The 18549-nt window shown below is 37.7% G+C and overlaps 3 protein-coding genes across 3 annotated transcripts; all 3 read left to right on the top strand.

Moving 5' to 3' along the window:
* Positions 1-1745: 1745 nt before the first annotated feature.
* On the top strand, positions 1746-5422 carry LOC18614321 (Transketolase). The gene is made up of 7 exons (XM_007052028.3): positions 1746-2375; positions 2566-2656; positions 2749-2854; positions 2943-3225; positions 3572-3720; positions 3807-3960; positions 4101-5422. Exons 1-7 carry the CDS (start codon positions 1881-1883, stop codon positions 5058-5060), a joined length of 2238 nt encoding a protein of 745 aa, XP_007052090.3. The 5' UTR covers positions 1746-1880; the 3' UTR covers positions 5061-5422.
* Positions 5423-9482: 4060 nt separating this feature from the next.
* Positions 9483-13242, top strand: LOC18614319 (RNA 3'-terminal phosphate cyclase/enolpyruvate transferase, alpha/beta). Its single transcript, XM_007052025.3, has 8 exons — positions 9483-9959; positions 10042-10286; positions 10527-10680; positions 11428-11642; positions 11734-11851; positions 12145-12355; positions 12672-12733; positions 12830-13242. Exons 1-8 carry the CDS (start codon positions 9618-9620, stop codon positions 13046-13048), a joined length of 1566 nt encoding a protein of 521 aa, XP_007052087.3. The 5' UTR covers positions 9483-9617; the 3' UTR covers positions 13049-13242.
* Positions 13243-15197: 1955 nt separating this feature from the next.
* Positions 15198-17440, top strand: GAE4 (UDP-D-glucuronate 4-epimerase 4). The gene has a single exon (XM_018126672.2). It carries the CDS (start codon positions 15735-15737, stop codon positions 17046-17048), a length of 1314 nt encoding a protein of 437 aa, XP_017982161.1. The 5' UTR covers positions 15198-15734; the 3' UTR covers positions 17049-17440.
* Positions 17441-18549: the final 1109 nt, after the last annotated feature.

Genomic DNA, 18549 nt, shown 5'->3' with positions numbered 1-18549 from the left:
GCTTGTCTTTAATAGCCGTAATTTTTAAGAATTATTTCATTTTTGTCACTCGGTATATTAAAAAGAATTATACGAATAGTCTTAGAAATATAATAAAGTCAATGTTTAATTTTGTTTCACTTACGAAAGTAGATTATTAGACACATTCGAGTTGCAAATTGGTTGAATCTTAGAGTTTAGATTTTGTAACAAATAGATTATAAGGAATTTGAACATTTTTAGTAGATAGTGGGAATTCAAAATATTTATGATTATTTTTTGAATTTATATTTAGAATATAATATTTTTCTTACTCTTGATTTTTTTGCTTTTATCTTGTTTGTTTGATATGTCAAAATGATTGGAAGCAAGTCCTATTAGGTGTCTCTTGTTAAGGGATACAACTCTTTCATTAAGACAATTCCATGTTTTAAAGATATCATATAGTATTGTTTCATTAATTATTTTATGAATTCATATCATAAGATATAATTTATAAGTTATAATATAAAAATATAACTTTTTATATCTAAACCTTTTAAGTATAAATATTTTATAATTTTTGGATTTAAAATATTTTTTTCAAATGTCATTTTGTTAAGAATTATAACTTTTCACATGAAAAATCATCTTCAATTCAATAGTAATATTATGTCACATTATGTGATATTGATGTAATTTTTTTTATGAAAAAAAAATATAATTTTTTATCTTCAATTTTTCATATAAAAAATTGTAATTTTTTATTTTAAAAATACATCCAATCAATATGCAGATCTCATGTCTACTTACATTGCAATTAAACAGTGATTGAATGTGAACAATGAGCGTAGAATTGAAATTTGAGTGGCAGGAGCCCATCTTTTTGTAATCAAAACTTTTGCAAGATTTATGAACAAATATTCGATTCCAAGCAAGTTACATGTTCTTGACCAACTCCCACCCAACTTGGTCGAATTTTACTTCCCAACAACCTTCCACCTTTCATAAGCCATCGGTAACATTATTTCCCAGAGGCGGCTTAAGTATTAAATAATGGTGACGGGAAAATAAGTAGTATTTTTCTTAAAAGTATTATTTTGATATTTGAATTTCAAATCTTATCAGCATCCATTTAGATATGCTTTTTCTAAACTTACGGCTTTGACTTCCAATTTGGGTCTGGGTTTCCTAATCTCATCATCGGGAACTAATTCATAATGTATCAACAAAGAATTTAAATTCTAATCGGATTCAGCATTCAAAGTTAGGATTCGTAACCGATTCAAAAAATGCTTTACTATGAATGGAAAAGTCACAATTTTCAGTAATAAAAACTTTTCATGTTTAAATAATTGTACAAACAGTTAATTAGGTATTAAACTTCTTTTTTAAAAAAATCTTTAACTGAACCTAATTAATATCATTAACCCAAAAAAAATTAATCACTCAACTACTCTTTTAAAATACCCGAATTAACATCATTAATTGAAAAAATAAAACATTGCTTTACGATATAAGTGGTAAAATGAACAGTTAAGGGGACCCGAAAATGTCACTAAAATATTGAAGGAACATGATTTTTGGAGGTGAGCGACGACCTTCAAAAAGGAAATGATTTATGAAAAATTAAAAAGGAAAGTAAGAAAGAAACGAAAGGCAGAGAGAGCAATCTCAAATTCCTACCCACAGTCAACGGTGTAGATGTGGTCATCTTCGAATCTAACGGTCAGCTCAATCTATCTGTCCCTTAATGTAGACGAGAAGATCAATGGGAGTTGGTGGCTCCTACTTGCCTGACTCTGGCATCCTCTCCCTCGAATATATCAATTAAAGTTAACTCTCTCTTTTCAACATTACCAAAGGAAGAGCGGTCTGTCTCTTCACCAAACTCGCCGTCTCACTCACTCGATTAGAAAACAATGGCCTCAACTTCATCTACCACCCTATCCCAAGCCCTCTTGGCTCGCGCCATCTCTTACCATGGCTCCACCCAGTCCTCCGACCACCGCGTCTCTCTCTCCACCCTCTCTCTCCCCACCTTCTCTGGCCTCAAATCCACTACCTCACGTGCTTCGGCTTTTCGTAGACGCCCTCCCGTGCGCTCCTACCAGAACCGCCAAGTCCGTGCCGCCGCCGTGGAGACAATTGGCACTGCCGCGGAGACTTCCTTGGTGGAGAAATCGGTCAATACGATCAGATTCCTGGCCATTGATGCTGTCGAGAAGGCGAATTCGGGTCATCCTGGGTTGCCTATGGGCTGTGCTCCGATGGGCCACATTTTGTACGATGAAGTCATGAGGTATAACCCGAAGAACCCTTATTGGTTCAACCGTGACCGTTTCGTGTTGTCCGCTGGTCACGGTTGTATGTTGCAGTATGCTCTGCTTCACCTCGCTGGTTACGACAGTGTCCTGGTAAGCTTCTTTTAAATTGGATCTGAGTCTCTCTTCCTTTATTTGGTAAAGTTCTTTATTCTTTTAAATGTTTTCTTGATGATTTGTTTAATTGTTGGGCAGTAATTTTTTGAGGACGATTTATGGTAAAAAGAAAGTTGATTTTTTGCATTACATGAATAAAATTTATGATTATTGGATTATGTTTTAGGAAGAAGATTTGAAGAATTTCCGTCAGTGGGGTAGCAAAACCCCAGGACATCCTGAGAACTTTGAAACACTTGGAGTTGAAGTCACAACTGGTTAGTGATACTCCTTTGCGAAAGTGATTTTATTTGTTTTTATCAACAAAAATGTCATACTAAGCAAATTTATCTACTTATATGTGGTGCAGGTCCTCTTGGTCAAGGTGTTGCGAATGCTGTCGGATTGGCTCTTGCGGAGAAACACTTGGCTGCTAGATTCAACAAGCCAGACAATGAGATCGTTGACCACTACACGTATGATGACTCAGTAGTCACTAGTTCTCTCTTTTTTGTCGCCTTCATGTTCAATCTTGTAGTTATATTGGGCCTTTTGTATTTGTAGATATGTTATTTTGGGAGATGGGTGTCAAATGGAGGGTATTGCAAATGAAGCATGTTCACTTGCTGGACACTGGGGACTTGGGAAGCTTATAGCTTTCTATGATGACAACCACATTTCCATTGATGGTGACACTGAAATTGCCTTTACTGAGAGTGTTGATAAGCGTTTTGAGGGGCTTGGGTGGCATGTCATGTGGGTCAAGAATGGAAACACTGGCTATGATGATATTCGTGCTGCTATTAAGGAAGCAAAGGCTGTTAAAGACAAACCCACTTTGATCAAGGTCATATATTTTCAACATGTTTGCATTCCTACATTTTGTTTGGAAGTAATATGCTTGCCTTCATTCATTGATGTGAGAAAGGCCCTGCATGATATTAGAAGCATAAACAATGCCTTAATTGAAAATGGAAAAATCTTTTACCAAATAAAGAAAATTGAAATATCTTGTCCCGAATGAAGAAAATTGAAAAATCTTGTACCAAATAAAGAAAATTGAAAAATCTTGTGTCTCCCTTCATATTGCAGTCAACCTCGTTATTGATTTTATAGACAGAATTAGGCTCATGAGAACTGTGGTACAAGATGTCATTTTCATTGAAGTTGCTTATTCTTCTTATTCTTTGCAGCTGACAACCACCATTGGTTATGGATCCCCGAACAAGGCAAACTCATACAGTGTACATGGGAGTGCACTGGGTGCCAAGGAAGTGGATGCTACTAGGAAAAATCTTGGATGGCCATATGAGCCTTTCCATGTACCTGAAGATGTTAAAACGTAAGGAGAATAATCTAGGTTTTTATGTATGCATTTGATGATGTTATTTTGGTTTGGTGTACAAAACTTTTTTGCCATTTCTGCAGGCACTGGAGTCGCCATGTCCCTCAGGGTGCTGCTCTTGAAGCCGAATGGAATGCCAAGTTTGCTGAATATGAGAAGAAGTACAAAGAGGAAGCTGCAGAGCTCAAGACAATCATCACTGGTGAACTACCTGCTGGATGGGAGAAGGCACTTCCGGTGAGTAGACCTCTGATTGTCCTTAGTAAACAGAGTAACACCTAAATTCTTAGATAATGCTCCTTCATAGGATTAATGCAGTCTGTATGACATTGGAGTGTAAAACTGTTATTTGAGCCTTTTTTGTTTGCAATTTCCAGACATACACTCCAGAGAGCCCACCTGATGCTACCAGAAATCTCTCTCAACAAAATCTCAATGCCCTTGTAAAAGTACTCCCTGGTCTTCTTGGTGGAAGTGCAGACCTTGCTTCTTCCAACATGACCTTGCTCAAAATGTATGGTGATTTCCAGAAGGACACCCCTGAGGAACGCAATGTTAGGTTTGGTGTTAGGGAACATGGAATGGGAGCCATCTCAAATGGCATTGCCCTTCACAGCCCTGGTCTGATTCCATACTGTGCTACTTTCTTTGTCTTTACTGACTACATGAGAGCTGCCATCAGGATTTCTGCCTTGTGTGAAGCTGGAGTTATCTATGTTATGACCCATGATTCCATTGGTCTTGGGGAAGATGGACCAACCCACCAGCCAATTGAGCACTTGGCGAGCTTCCGTGCAATGCCTAACATTTTAATGCTCCGTCCAGCTGATGGAAATGAAACTGCTGGTGCATACAAGGTTGCTGTCCTCAACAGGAAGAGACCCTCAATTCTTGCTCTCTCTCGGCAAAAGCTGCCCCAACTTGCTGGAACTTCCATTGAGGGAGTTGAAAAGGGTGGCTACATTGTTTCAGACAATTCTTCAGGCAACAAGCCTGATGTAATTCTGATTGGAACTGGTTCTGAGCTAGAGATTGCTGCTAAAGCTGCTGAGGAACTAAGGAATGGAGGAAAGGCTGTTAGGGTTGTCTCCCTGGTTTCTTGGGAGCTCTTTGATGAGCAATCTGATGCCTACAAGGAAAGTGTTTTGCCATCTGCTGTATCAGCTAGGGTGAGTATTGAGGCTGGATCAACATTTGGATGGGAGAAGATAGTTGGATCCAAAGGAAAGTCAATAGGAATTGACCGGTTTGGCGCAAGTGCACCAGCAGGCAGAATATACAAGGAATTTGGTTTAACCCCAGAGGCTGTTGTTACAGCAGCGAAAGAACTCTGCTAGGCTTGGTTAGAAGCCTCCGGCGAAACTTGTGGTTTTTGTTTTGGGTGAAAGATTACACGAAGAGGCCATTCCAATCGTAACAGTCTCTTTTGTTTTAATAAGAAGCAGAATTAAATCTTCTTCTGTTGCTTATGATTCATCAATAGCAACATAGAGCGAAAGGGTGGGTAGAGTTTCTGTGTGCTTATGAATTTGTAACTCCTCTTGGGCTTCTCCCAGAGTTTTGCAATACTTCTTGTTGCTTTAAATTAGCTGACCCTTGTCCTCTTACATTTTCTTTTTTTCACGTTAGAACGGAAGTTATCTACTATTGTAATTTTGATTAGTGGTCGAGAACCTCAAAAATTATTATTGTTCGAACATGTTTGGCCTTAAGATGTAGGACCCAGTTTGTATAATTTCGCTTTCTACAGTAACCGGTCCCTCCAATTGCTCATTTCTATCCATTTGTTTGACATGTTGAATGGATGGATCAAGCAATAAGGCGTCGGATGTTCCTACCAAAAAAAAAAGGGATGGGTGGTTGAAATTTGTGGTTAGGTTCCAGCCAGAAGAAGCTCAACTTATGCGTAACATAACTGAATCGGATTGGGAAATGGTTTCAAGCCATTCAAAAAGGCTAGGGGTGGGAGTGGGACCAATTAACCAATTGAATGAGGCCAAGAATTGAGAAAATTTTTGTCTGGGATCCACCAGGGAAGAAGGAAAGCTATTGATCTATTGATAAGTTTGTGGTAGGTGGAGACCTGTCCTCACTCGGCCTATCCTCATTGTCTTCTACTACCTAAAGTTTCTTGACAAGCTTTGGCTACTGTAATCAATTTTCAATCTTTTCACCCAAAGAAAAAAACATCTCACTGTTTTTTGCCATGAATTGCCATGGGACCCAAATTGCCAACATGGCTTGTGGTCTTATGCTTGACTTGGACATTAAGAGACTTCAGCATATTCAACATATATATCCTGATTCCAATTTCCAGCATATTCTTTCTCCAGAAACAGGGGCTTAGCTGCCCCCGTTGGTTTGGTGGTGGAAGTTTTACCTACAAGGACAAAGTGACAGCATTAATTTTTCCATAGATTTCTTTTATTATTGTCATTTTGCAACATGCGAGGATTTTTTAAGATGGCATCAAATCTTCGACCTGCATATGCAGACAACGATAATTAAAAGAAATGGGGATTAATATCACCAACCGACCATTAAGGTTAAGTTTTTTATTTACACTGATTTTAGATCTGCCATCTTCAATCCCGATGAACAGTAATTCAAAAACTTTGCTACTCTTATTCAAAAAAAAAAATAAATCCTCTGCTACTCTGCTTAGCTGATACAGCTTCAGAACTTTGACATATATCTCAAGGTTTATTAGTGTGTGATTCGGAAGGCAAAGCTCCGTGAGGAAGGACAGCTTTTGATCCAAAAATGGACGAGGAGGAGGGTAGCTTTTAATCATTACAGCGGACAAGGTTCCAATATGATTTGACATCTTGCTATGGATTTTTGAATTCCATGAAACAGGATCAGAGAAGCAGACGAGGTCATACCTAAGCAAATTACTAAAACAATATACTTCATTACGAGAAACAGACTACAAATAGAACCCAAAAGTCCATCAAACAAAAGAAAAAACCAAAGCACACTACAGACTAGCAATGAAATGACTGTCGTGAATCGCTCAAGATGTCAGTGTTTTCCATGAAACTAGGCTGCTGCTGTGAAACTTGCACAAGTTCATTCCGAGCAATGCCATCAATGCATCCCACTCTGGCACTTTCTGGTCACCACAAAGATCAATTCTTGGTTAATCCAACCAATATATTGTGTAAAACAATTGAACTTCCTTCTATTTACCGAACACATCTCAATTTTGTGATTGAGCTCCCATTTTCCTGACTGAAAATCCTATGAATTTGAAGAAATATAATCCCCATCCTCAGAAACACTACCGAAAAACGATATCCATGCGGAAATGATAACTTGGAAAGACTTTCATCAGCCACATCGTGAGGATAATGTGACAGTCTTTTTTATTCAAATGGCTCCTGTCAACAAACTGACAAATCGAACTAAGGTTGTCATTCGCATATTTGAGACATGGAAGTGTACAATCCATTTCTCTCCATGAATCATCAATGCCGACCGTTAGTGCATACCAGACGAATCTCGAATTGTGAATCAAAACGGCAACACAACGATTTGTGTTCCCCACTATCAGGAAGACGTGCAATATCGTAATCAAGCAAAGGTCCGTCAACGCCTCGGTCGAGAGTAGGAACTTTCAACAGCTTTCATGGTGGCGGGGTTTGCAACATATGGAGGGTTGATACTTCGAAGGAAAATGCCGGGTTGTTGCAAGTGTTTCTCAACGAAAAGGGCTGCAGATTTCACGGTTCCAAGAATTTTATACGTTGAAGAATACCTCTTCGAATGGCATAGGTCTCTCTTGGCCTGCTACTTTGGCAACAAGCAACCTCCTCACGATCTATGACTGGTATGATTCAGGATGATCTAACCTCTTTCGTTTACCACTCTATGATTAACATGAGGTTGAACATGATGCGAACCCTGTATCACTCCACTGCACACTCAGTGTGAAATTCATAGCTCCCCTCTAGAACATGACATCCTCCCTTAGCTCACTCTAGAGTTTCTCATCGACATCCTCCTTTGCCTTTCCTTTAAGAGTTTCTTTTCAATGTGAGACTTAGACTCTATCTATCTATAGCATATATTTTTTTCGATATGAGATCATATGATTCTCGACATCCTTCTCACTTCACTTCAACAAAAGCTTATTATCCTCAATGATACATTGCTAATACCCCTGAATATATTTTGATGCCAACTGTCATGATATACACCAATCTTTATGAGGTATTGTTGGTATATTTTAAAACTTATTTTGCTCGTCACTCGATATGTAAAGTAGAATAATGAGAATAATCTTAAAAATATAATGAAACCAATATCTAATTTCGTCTTGCACGAGAGAAGGGTGTTAAGCATGTGTAAAGTTGTTTGGCCTTAGGGTGTTTATTTTTATTTTTTGAATTTTATTCAAAACATAACTTCTTGTTCTTAATTTTTCTATTCTTATTTTATTTGTTTTTTGTATACAATCACTTCATCAAGATATCTCTATATCTTAAAAACACCTTTACATATTATAAGATACAATCTTTGAATAAAGATATTATTTCAAAAATTATCTTTCAACTATTCATTTTATAAAACATAATCTTTAAGTTACAATATAAAAATTTAACTTTTCATATCTAAATTTTTAAATAGTGGTGTTTTTCAATTGTTTCTTATCTTTTGAATTTAAAAGTGTTTTTTTAATGTATTACTTTATTAAGATACATAACTTTTCACATGAAAAACCACTTATAATTTAATAATCACATTATATGACATAATCTTTTAATTTATGTGATTTTTAAATGATCACAACTTTTTATATAAAAAATATAATTTTTTATATATTTTAAAAATATATCAACAAAAATGATATAAAAAAATATATATATATCAACAAAAACCATTATGATCAATATTTATAGATGAGGTTCACCTGTTAATTAATCAGTCCAACACTGTTGGAGCCACGACTTAGCACAGTGATCAGCATGAATACGTCAAGCAATTAGATACGAACAACCAATTTTCGCCAAAACTAAAATTAAATCTTCACCATCACCAACTTTGCTTTTGCTTATTGCTGGATTTGAAGTACGAAACTCCTACCTCTACCTACCCATAAGCCACAAGTGGTGTCTTGAGTGTTGAATTTAAACATACCTACTACGTCTTTGGTCCCATTCGTACCCTCAAGCGGCTCACTGTCACCCCCATTCTAGTCCCCGTGAGTACCTTTCTTTCTTTATTTCCATTTAATCAAAGATGGTCTTTCTTTATTTCCATTTAATCAAAGATGGCCTATTTCTTGTTCAATTAAATTAACGGAGATCTAAGATTGAGGAAAAGCTTTGTTTGGATATCAGTGTTCAGTGCCATTCGCCATTCTCCTGATACAAGCTCAACCAACGAATATATTTTTTTTGGGCTCATCGTCGAGGGCCTAAATGCATAAAATAACCAAATCTCTGGGCCCCCAATAAATAACCCAAATCTCTGGTGGCTCGAAGGGTTACGTGGCAAATTGTCAATGGTTGCCCATGGACCCCCTTAGACAACGGGGTTGGTGAGGCCAGGGAAGGCAGAGAAACGCAAATTTTAGTTCCCACCAACCCCCCAATTCGGCGTTGTATACTTAACAAGCACAACCGGTCACAACACAAGGTACAACTACTCCAAAGCAACCCTGAATTTTTCGAATATAAGGAAAAAAAAAAAAAAGCATTGGAAATTCACCTTCATTTTCTGGTAGCCCGTGGAGTTGGTTGGTGAAGCCTTCCACTGAGTCAATTCAACAACAACCACGACGTTAAAATTTTTCTTTTCTCCTTTTAATCCCAAAAATCATTTCTCATTTTAGAGAAACAGAAGAAACAAATTCCTGTAATCTTCGCTTCAGCAAAAGTTAGAGAGAGATGGCACACGCTAGCAAAATCTACAGTGGGACGCAAAAAACATGTGTTTTACCCAATGTCTCAAAATCCCAGAAGCCTAAATGTGTACCTTCGGTTTCCTTCAGATCAAATCTCAAAGGAAGCTTTTCAAGTTCTTGGGGTTTGGTTTTCAAGAGCAACGGTAAGTTGGGAACAATTAAGGTTGGGCCTTTGCTGGTTTCTGCTTCAATGGCAACAGCAGAGAAGCCATCCAGTGCATCAGAAATCGTGCTTCAACCAATTAATGAAATTTCGGGTACGGTTAAGTTACCCGGGTCCAAATCACTGTCCAATCGAATTCTGCTTCTTGCTGCTCTATCTGAGGTATGTTAATTTCGTAGCTTATTTAAATTTGGTGTTTCTAATTCCTCAATTATTTAAGTTTTAATTCTTGTTCGATATGTAGGGAACTACTGTGGTGGACAATTTGTTGAACAGTGATGATGTTCATCACATGCTTGTTGCCTTGGGAAAACTTGGGCTACGTGTGGAACATGACAGTGAACAGAAACGAGCCATTGTGGAAGGTTGCGGTGGTCAATTTCCAGTGGGGAAAGGGGAAGGTCAAGAAATTGAGCTTTTCCTTGGGAATGCAGGAACTGCAATGCGACCACTTACTGCTGCTATTACTGCTGCCGGTGGCAATTCAAGGTCTGTTTAATTATCTGCATTTGCCAAAGATATAATGTGGAAATGTAACCATTTAATCGTTTTTCAGTGATTTGTTCCTTAAAAAGGGATTAGAAATGACATCAGCTTTTCACTGTATTCTTTAGTTGAGGAAACAAAATGTTGCATATTCATGGAACTATTTGCTTATATGCTGATGCTTTTTATATTGTGTATTATTATCTTTTTGAGCTAACGCATATATGTTACCAATCTTTTTAGCTACATACTTGATGGTGTGCCCCGAATGAGAGAGAGACCAATTGGGGACTTAGTAACTGGTCTTAAGCAGCTGGGTGCAGATGTAGATTGTACACTTGGCACAAATTGTCCCCCTGTTCTTATAAATGGAAAGGGTGGTCTTCCTGGGGGAAAGGTAGGGCTCAAATCATTTTTGTCATGTTGTGGTTTTATGTTGTTGGATAGACTGTTTTTATGAAGGTCATCTTAGAACCTCTTTAGAAATTGCTTTTCGAAGGTATATATGGGGAGCCACATAAGCTACCATTAGAAATGAGCTTCCATTCCATGTCATTGTGCATTTAAGTTAAACTGTCAATCCCATGCTTGTTAAAGCCAATGCTTTAACTTCCTTGATGTATAAATGTGAATTCGTTTGTATGCATCAGGCGAACAAGACTTATGGCAGCTGGAGAACCTTTTCTGTGGGATTTTTTTTTTTTTTTTGGATTTTCCTGTTCTGGTATTTGCTTGCCAGGTGTTACTCAAATGTCAGTTTTTGAGTATGCATGTGAATGATCAATCTTGTTAACCAATTAGCATTAATCATTAATGTCATGCATATCTTCCTTGGGCCATTTTTGGTCAAGGAACCCATAATATTAGATTCTTGAAAATGCATAAGGAGAAGGAAGTTGGTTTTCCTGTCTTTCTAACTATTCATTTCATCAGATGCATCACATTCATTAATTTAGAAGTCTGAAACTTTTGACTATTTGTGATGTCTCAGCTTCTGGTTCTTTTGCTTATTTTTACTTCTAGGCTGTGTGAAGGAAAAAGACTATATTTTGACCAAAATAAAAGGAAAAAAGGCTATATGACTTTACTTCTGGAAGTTGTTGTACATATTCATAATAAACTTCTGGCATGGCTCCTTTTGCAGGTGAAACTTTCTGGTTCAATCAGTAGTCAATACTTGACTGCTTTACTCATGGCAGCTCCTTTGGCTCTTGGGGATGTGGAAATTGAGATAATTGATAAATTGATTTCAATCCCATATGTTGAAATGACTATAAAGTTGATGGAAAGGTTTGGGGTCAGTGTGGAGCACACTGGTAGTTGGGATCGATTCTATATCCGAGGACGTCAAAAGTACAAGTAGGTTTCTTAGGTCTCACACTCACACACATAGCTGCTCAATTTTAATACTCTTTTTGGACTAAAATTCACATCTTGATAAATCTTTTAGGTCTCCTGGAAAGGCTTATGTTGAAGGTGATGCTTCAAGTGCTAGTTACTTCCTTGCTGGTGCAGCAGTCACTGGTGGGACTGTCACAGTAGAAGGATGTGGTACAAGTAGCTTACAGGTATTTTTATTGTGAAGTCCATGAATTTTATTAAGTTCCCAACCGAATTAGATGTATATCAGATATGTCCTGTGTGAGTGGATGTATTTACTTTTGATTTCTTACAACATTGCTTTCTGCCTTTCAAGAGTGTTGTTGAATTGTTTTGTCTGTATTCAAGGCTGATCTCAAATCCCTTTCAATTGATTATTCCAAATGGTTTCTCTGCTAGAGTTATCATACTGCCTTGGATGTTCTGTTGAATCTGAACATAAACTCATACTTGTTTTTTCTTGGTTTTTCTTTTGATTAAGGGTGATGTAAAATTTGCTGAGGTTCTTGAGAAGATGGGTGCCAAAGTCACCTGGACTGAGAACAGCGTCACTGTCACTGGGCCACCAAGAAATTCCTCTGGGAAGAAACACTTGCGTGCCATTGATGTCAACATGAACAAAATGCCAGATGTTGCCATGACTCTCGCTGTTGTGGCACTTTATGCTGATGGTCCCACTGCCATAAGAGATGGTATGATCTTGCTTTTTGTTTCTCTAAGGTGAACATGTGTTAGCAGGTACAAATGGCATCAAAGGAAAAAATAAAAAGGTCATAGACGGAATCTTTGTTAATGAGAAATTTGAACCCCAAAATGCATTCGGATTAAAAGTAATCTTTACCTTTTGATTGGTAGTAGTTGTGAGCAATAAGTGTTCTTATTTCTGGTGCTGAACATTGTATGCAAATATTGAAATATGCTTGTTTCCTGTTTTTCTCAACCTAAAGACTTTTGACAGCCTTTCTACTATTCGTTTATATAATAACATCTTCCCTGATTTCTATTCAGTGGCAAGTTGGAGGGTGAAAGAGACTGAAAGGATGATTGCTATATGCACTGAACTCAGGAAGGTAGATTCTAGCTAGCTTTATGCTTGTAAAACTCCTTTAGGTGGTGCTAGTTTGGCATTTTTTTTCCTTACTTCTTTGTTCGGCTTAATATTGCAGCTTGGAGCAACAGTTGAAGAAGGACCAGATTATTGTGTGATCACTCCACCAGAGAAATTAAATGTGACAGCAATAGACACTTATGATGATCACCGAATGGCCATGGCATTCTCTCTTGCTGCCTGTGCAGATGTTCCAGTTACCATCAATGATCCTGGTTGCACACGGAAAACCTTCCCTGACTACTTTGAAGTTCTCGAGAAGGTTACAAAGCATTGAGCAGCTCTTCTACTTTGTAATACTGGAGAGAAAGAAGAGGATGGGAGCAAGGTTCATGCCACCATTTCTAAAATCATAGAGTTTGATCCTTATTTTCTACCTATAGTGAAAGATGACTCGGTGTTTGATCCTTGTCATGAAGACTGTAATACTAAACAATATATAACTCAATTGAGGATTGATTCTTTTTGCAATTCCAAGTCAATTAATACTTAAAAGGGCTCACCTTTTGCCATGTTCCTTTGCCCATCTTATTCTTCTTTTGGAAATGGAAGAGCAAGTGGGGAGGGGAGGCCAATGTTTGCAAGCAGGTGAGTTTCAGTGGAACCATGATTGTGGGAACTAGAGAAGAGAAGAAAGAAGTAGGAATCTATGAAGCGGCAGTTTAGCTTGCATCTGCCAACAATGTGCTGTGGAACATTGTAACCACGGCGTATTCCACAACCAAAGGTCCAAAAGGGGAAAGAATAGTAAATGTTTCATTGATAGGGATAGCTTCCATAAAGTAATAAAATATGCACTTTATGCACAATCATATCCAACGGTCCAAGTCCAGCTTACATTAACTAGCAGGGCATGGAACATGTTGCCGCTTGCCAGCTATAAAGAAAGGATAACCAGGACGATTTTTCTCGACTTTTTGCCACCAGTCTTCACATGGGGTTGGGTGGAAGCTGCGAGCAAATTTAATTTTGGAAATTTCCCTCACAATTAATTTATTTGTTCAAGACTCCATGGTCAGAGTTAAAAAATATTTAAAAAAGAAAAATTTTTGCACCTGAAAATCAAGGTTTTTACTGTAGAATGTGGAGCATTAAGCAGCTTACTTCAAGCAAATATCTTGACACTCTGCTGACATTGAAAGAACACCCTTCTGTCAGCCAAGTTTATGAACAAAGCCGGGGTTTTAGTCATTTTAGAAGCCATGAAAATGCTTAGATGTTTTCAATTAGCTAGATCATCCTTTGCATGAAGATGATGGATGGTTGAGGGACACTGCATAGGGGGGAGTTTGTTGGGTCAGAGTTTGGTGTAATTCTTGAAGATCACTCTTCTTCATCTTGAGCTTTCAAATGAAGTAAACTGGTTTTGAGCTTTGTGATTCCTTCTACAAACTTCACCAGGTGGATTGCAATCTAAAACCCACATGATGCTTAGCTTAGCTTAACATAAATTGCAATCTAAGATATCAAAAAGACAAATTCCATCAGGAAAGTTACTTTTGCCTTCATTCCAAGTCTGTTTGCACTGCCCATGCGCTCACTAATTTTGACTCTTTTCTTCTCTCTCATTAGACCATATACCCAATGCCATAAATTTACAAAATAGGTACATACCCTAGTTTATCTAGATAAATTGGTTCACATCTTATCAGATTTCTTCCCCTTTTGATAAGCTTCACTTCCAGCCATACCTTGCATCTGAAAATTTACCATTTAATATTTTATATTAGGATTTTGCTAGAGCCAAAATCCTGGAGATTTCCAGCATAATCATAGTCAGAATACAATTAAATAATCGTCCATAACATAATTACTGTCACTACTAATTTCTAAAATATTAAAACAAAAAGACAAAGGAAGCAGGAAGCCAACCAAAAGCAGTACTAGTACATTTGCAGTGGCATCATAATGTAGTTTATAAAGTAATAATTTTGTGGTGATGGTTGAATTGATTTGTGCAGATGCCAGGGCATGACTCAGACCAGGATTAACTTTCAAAAAAAAAAACCTCAGACCAGGATTAACATTAAAAAAAAGTTTGTATTTATCAGAATAATGCAGATAAAAATACCCATTTTAAGTTACTATTAATTGCATAATCATGATTATCATGAATGACCTCAAATTATTGAGAAAGTTCAAGTTTCAGTAATCCCCACAAATCTCGGAGGTTTTTAGATTTTAATGGCAGGAAAATCATGGGGGAAGCTATTTGAGTAGTTTATAATTTAGCATAAATTATAAAGAGTTTTTTTTTTCCCGGAAAATTATCCTTAAACAAAGGGGTATGAATCTAGAGGTCCCCATTCCCAAGGCTCTCCCAGCCAATCAAACTCTTACCTCTCTGATAAAAATTAGACAAGCGGATTTTTACAAGCACTATCTTTCTTGATCACCCATTTTTTCTCAAGAAAAAAAAAAGAGAGAAAAGAATAACCAAAAAATCTTAACCCTCCCCAAATTTAACCAAGTCAATAGAATTGAATCAACCCATTTCAATAAATACAGTGGTTTGACCCTTCTTGATGTCCATCACCCAATTCCAAAATCCAACTCTCTCTCTCTCTCTCTCTCTTTGTCTCTCATATCCCAAGGTTCACTATGCTTTTTAAAGCAAAAACCAAATCTTGATCTCTCCTCCCTTCTTATTTAGAGGCATTGAAAGAGTTATAAACCCAAAAGGAGAAACCAACAACAAACAACCCATCCTTTCAAGAAACCAGAAGATTCCCATTTTGGCGCAAGAAAATGCAAAAGAGGTAGCAAAGGAGAAAACTTCAGCACCACCCTGAAAAGCCCAGAAAAAAAAAGAGAGGACGAACTTCCCTGTCCGGCACCACCACCACCACCGTCTAAAGCTGAATAAATCCCCAAATCGCGAATACCCATTTCTCCGAAACCCTAACCCTGAGAGTGAAAAAAGAAGAAGCAAAATTCTGGGCCTTCCAATAACACGTCAAAAAATGTCAAAGCAAATGTCTCATCTTGACAACATTCCATCAACGCCAGGGAAATTCAAGATGGAAAAATCACCGTACGTCCACAATAGACTGAGGTGGCATTCCTCTCTTGCAAAGCTCACATTTTGGTCCTTTATCTTCTTGGGCCTGATCTTGATCTTCTTCTTTCGATCTCCTTCCTCCAATCCCCTTCCTCAAGATCCTTCGCGTCGCTCTCTCCGCACCTACAACTGGGGTGGACCTGCTTGGGAAAAACGGGTCCGTTCCTCTGCCCGTGTCCGTTCCCGTAACGGCATCTCCGTTTTGGTTACTGGAGCTGCCGGTTTCGTCGGTACCCACGTGTCGGCTGCTTTGAAGAGGCGTGGAGATGGTGTTCTCGGACTCGATAATTTCAATGACTATTATGACCCTTCGTTGAAACGGGCTCGGCAAGCGCTTTTGGAACGAACTGGAGTTTTCATTGTGGAAGGAGATATCAATGATTCCGCTCTTTTAAGGAAACTCTTTGAGGTTGTTGCATTTACCCACGTGATGCATTTGGCTGCTCAGGCTGGTGTCAGGTATGCTATGGAAAATCCTGGTTCTTATGTGCATAGCAATATTGCTGGTCTTGTTAGTTTACTTGAAGTCTGTAAGTCTGCTAATCCGCAGCCTGCCATTGTGTGGGCTTCTTCGAGCTCCGTTTATGGGCTTAATACCAAAGTTCCATTTTCTGAGAGAGATAGGACTGATCAACCTGCTAGTTTATATGCTGCAACTAAGAAAGCTGGTGAAGAGATTGCACATACTTATAATCATATATATGGACTTTCTTTAACTGGTCTGAGGTTTTTCACAGTTTATGGCCCATGGGGAAGGCCGGATATGGCATATTTCTTTTTCACTAGGGATATTTTGAAGGGGAAGTCGATACCAATATTTGAGGCTGCTAATCACGGTACAGTGGCTAGGGATTTTACCTACATTGATGATATTGTGAAAGGATGTTTGGCAGCATTGGATACTGCCGAGAAGAGTACTGGTAGTGGAGGGAAGAAGAAGGGTCCGGCTCAATTGAGGGTATATAATTTGGGGAATACTTCACCTGTGCCAGTTTCGGATCTCGTGAGTATTTTGGAGAGGCTTTTGAAGGTTAATGCAAAGAGGAATATTATGAAGTTGCCACGAAATGGGGATGTTCAGTTTACTCATGCCAATATTAGCTTGGCTCAGAGGGAGCTTGGATATAAGCCTACAACTGATCTGCAGACTGGATTGAAGAAATTTGTCAGGTGGTATCTCAGTTACTATTCTGGTGGGAAGAAGGCTACTGGGTAATTCATTCTTTGTATGTGGTAGGATCCTCCGAATTCTTTCATTACGATTCTTATCATTGTTTTTAACATTTCTCTGTTCATTGCCCAATTATCGTTATTTCATATATCTTTAATGATGCCATATAAGGGGGATATCATGTCCTACGATGAAGAAGTTTTGTGATCAGTGGACATTGTTTGCTGGGCAGGCACTTCCTGTATCAAAAGAACATCGGAACAATCTTTTTTTAATTTTTCCTCTTTCTTTCCCATGGAATGTAATTGTTGTAGTTTTGGAATTGTAGAATTCATGACTGATAGAGCATATGCCTGATTGGTGGACGTGTATCATTGCTATGCAATTTCAATAAAATAGCACACGATAATATGTTCTTTCTTTCTTTTGTGGATAAATTGGGTCACAATTCACATTTTGAAATTTGACTTTTCTTTTAATGTTTTCTGAATAATCCACCCCCCCCCCCCCCCCCCCCCCCTCCCTATAAGAAAGAAAGAAAAAAGATGCTTACTGTATTAATAATAATTTCCATATTTATGTAAAGGTGATGTTGATGTCTTGCTATGCTCTTTTGCTTTTAAAAAAAGATGCTTACTGTATTAATAATAATTTCCATATTTATGCTAGATCTTTGCTCATTTATTGAGGTATTATGCATTTTTCCTTCTCTAGCATAGTGGTATTATTGCTTCTTTCCTTTTTTGAACTAGGTATTAATGAATATGATATCTGAGTTATGTTTATATGACTCACTGTTTAAGAATTGACAAAACATGACTATTTAGGGTTCGAATAAATTGTCTGGGATACTGAACTTTAGGAATGTTTATTCTGTCATTACCTGTTTTATGATTTTTGGAACTTCATACATCCTGAATTAGTACTATACAGTGTGGTCCATGATCCAAGAATCATTCAGGTTAACAAGTAGTGGAACACTCAGCAATCCAAGACAAGTTTTATTCCTTAATAAACTGGTCCTTGAACAACTAAAAGATCATTGTCAATAGAAAAGCATCTGCTTCAAAGCATCTGTTTGATGTATATGACTTTCACTTGTCCATTTTCATTTATATTCCTTACATGAAAATTGATGTTTTTATAAGTCTTCACGGATTGAAAACCTCATGCTGTATGATGTTAACATAAATAAGATTTATGTAGCCAAAATAAAGTTATGTGGATTGTTCACTAAAGGATTTATGAAATACTTGGTCAGGTTATCTAGGTGCTTGTACTGCATCTTGTGTGTTTGATTTCAATTTGCCATAGTCGACTTGGTCTACTTCAAGTATGATAAATGTTTTTAGAGTTCCAGTAGCACTGAGAGTTTATTGGGGGTTCTTTCATTGAACAATGAACTTGAAGGCAATAAACTAGAGGTTCATGAAATACTTACGGTGGGTGTTTTTGGGGTTATCCTTTATTATAGTCGGCAACTGGCCATTAATTAGTATTATGGATTGTTCTGCCTTCACATCCACTGGTTAACCAGATATGAGAG

Source organism: Theobroma cacao, chromosome 1 (genome assembly GCF_053813885.1).
Source record: "Theobroma cacao isolate CCN51 chromosome 1, ASM5381388v1, whole genome shotgun sequence".
Classification (NCBI taxonomy): Eukaryota; Viridiplantae; Streptophyta; class Magnoliopsida; order Malvales; family Malvaceae; genus Theobroma; species Theobroma cacao.
The sequence above is the reverse complement of the archived record's forward strand: the minus strand, read 5'-3'. Positions and strand labels throughout refer to the sequence as shown.

What these genes read in the sequence shown, in the direction of transcription:
- LOC18614321 (XM_007052028.3), top strand. Translation starts at nt 1,881, where the DNA reads ATGGCCTCAACTTCATCTACCACCCTATCCCAAGCCCTCTTGGCTCGC. An exon ending in TGGAGTTGAAGTCACAACTG is followed by an intron (nt 2,657 to 2,748) that starts GTTAGTGATACT and finishes TATGTGGTGCAG; the next exon opens with GTCCTCTTGGTCAAGGTGTT. An exon ending in GAGATCGTTGACCACTACAC is followed by an intron (nt 2,855 to 2,942) that starts GTATGATGACTC and finishes TTGTATTTGTAG; the next exon opens with ATATGTTATTTTGGGAGATG.
- LOC18614319 (XM_007052025.3), top strand. Translation starts at nt 9,618, where the DNA reads ATGGCACACGCTAGCAAAATCTACAGTGGGACGCAAAAAACATGTGTT. An exon ending in GTGGTACAAGTAGCTTACAG is followed by an intron (nt 11,852 to 12,144) that starts GTATTTTTATTG and finishes CTTTTGATTAAG; the next exon opens with GGTGATGTAAAATTTGCTGA. An exon ending in TATGCACTGAACTCAGGAAG is followed by an intron (nt 12,734 to 12,829) that starts GTAGATTCTAGC and finishes TTAATATTGCAG; the next exon opens with CTTGGAGCAACAGTTGAAGA.
- GAE4 (XM_018126672.2), top strand. Translation starts at nt 15,735, where the DNA reads ATGTCAAAGCAAATGTCTCATCTTGACAACATTCCATCAACGCCAGGG.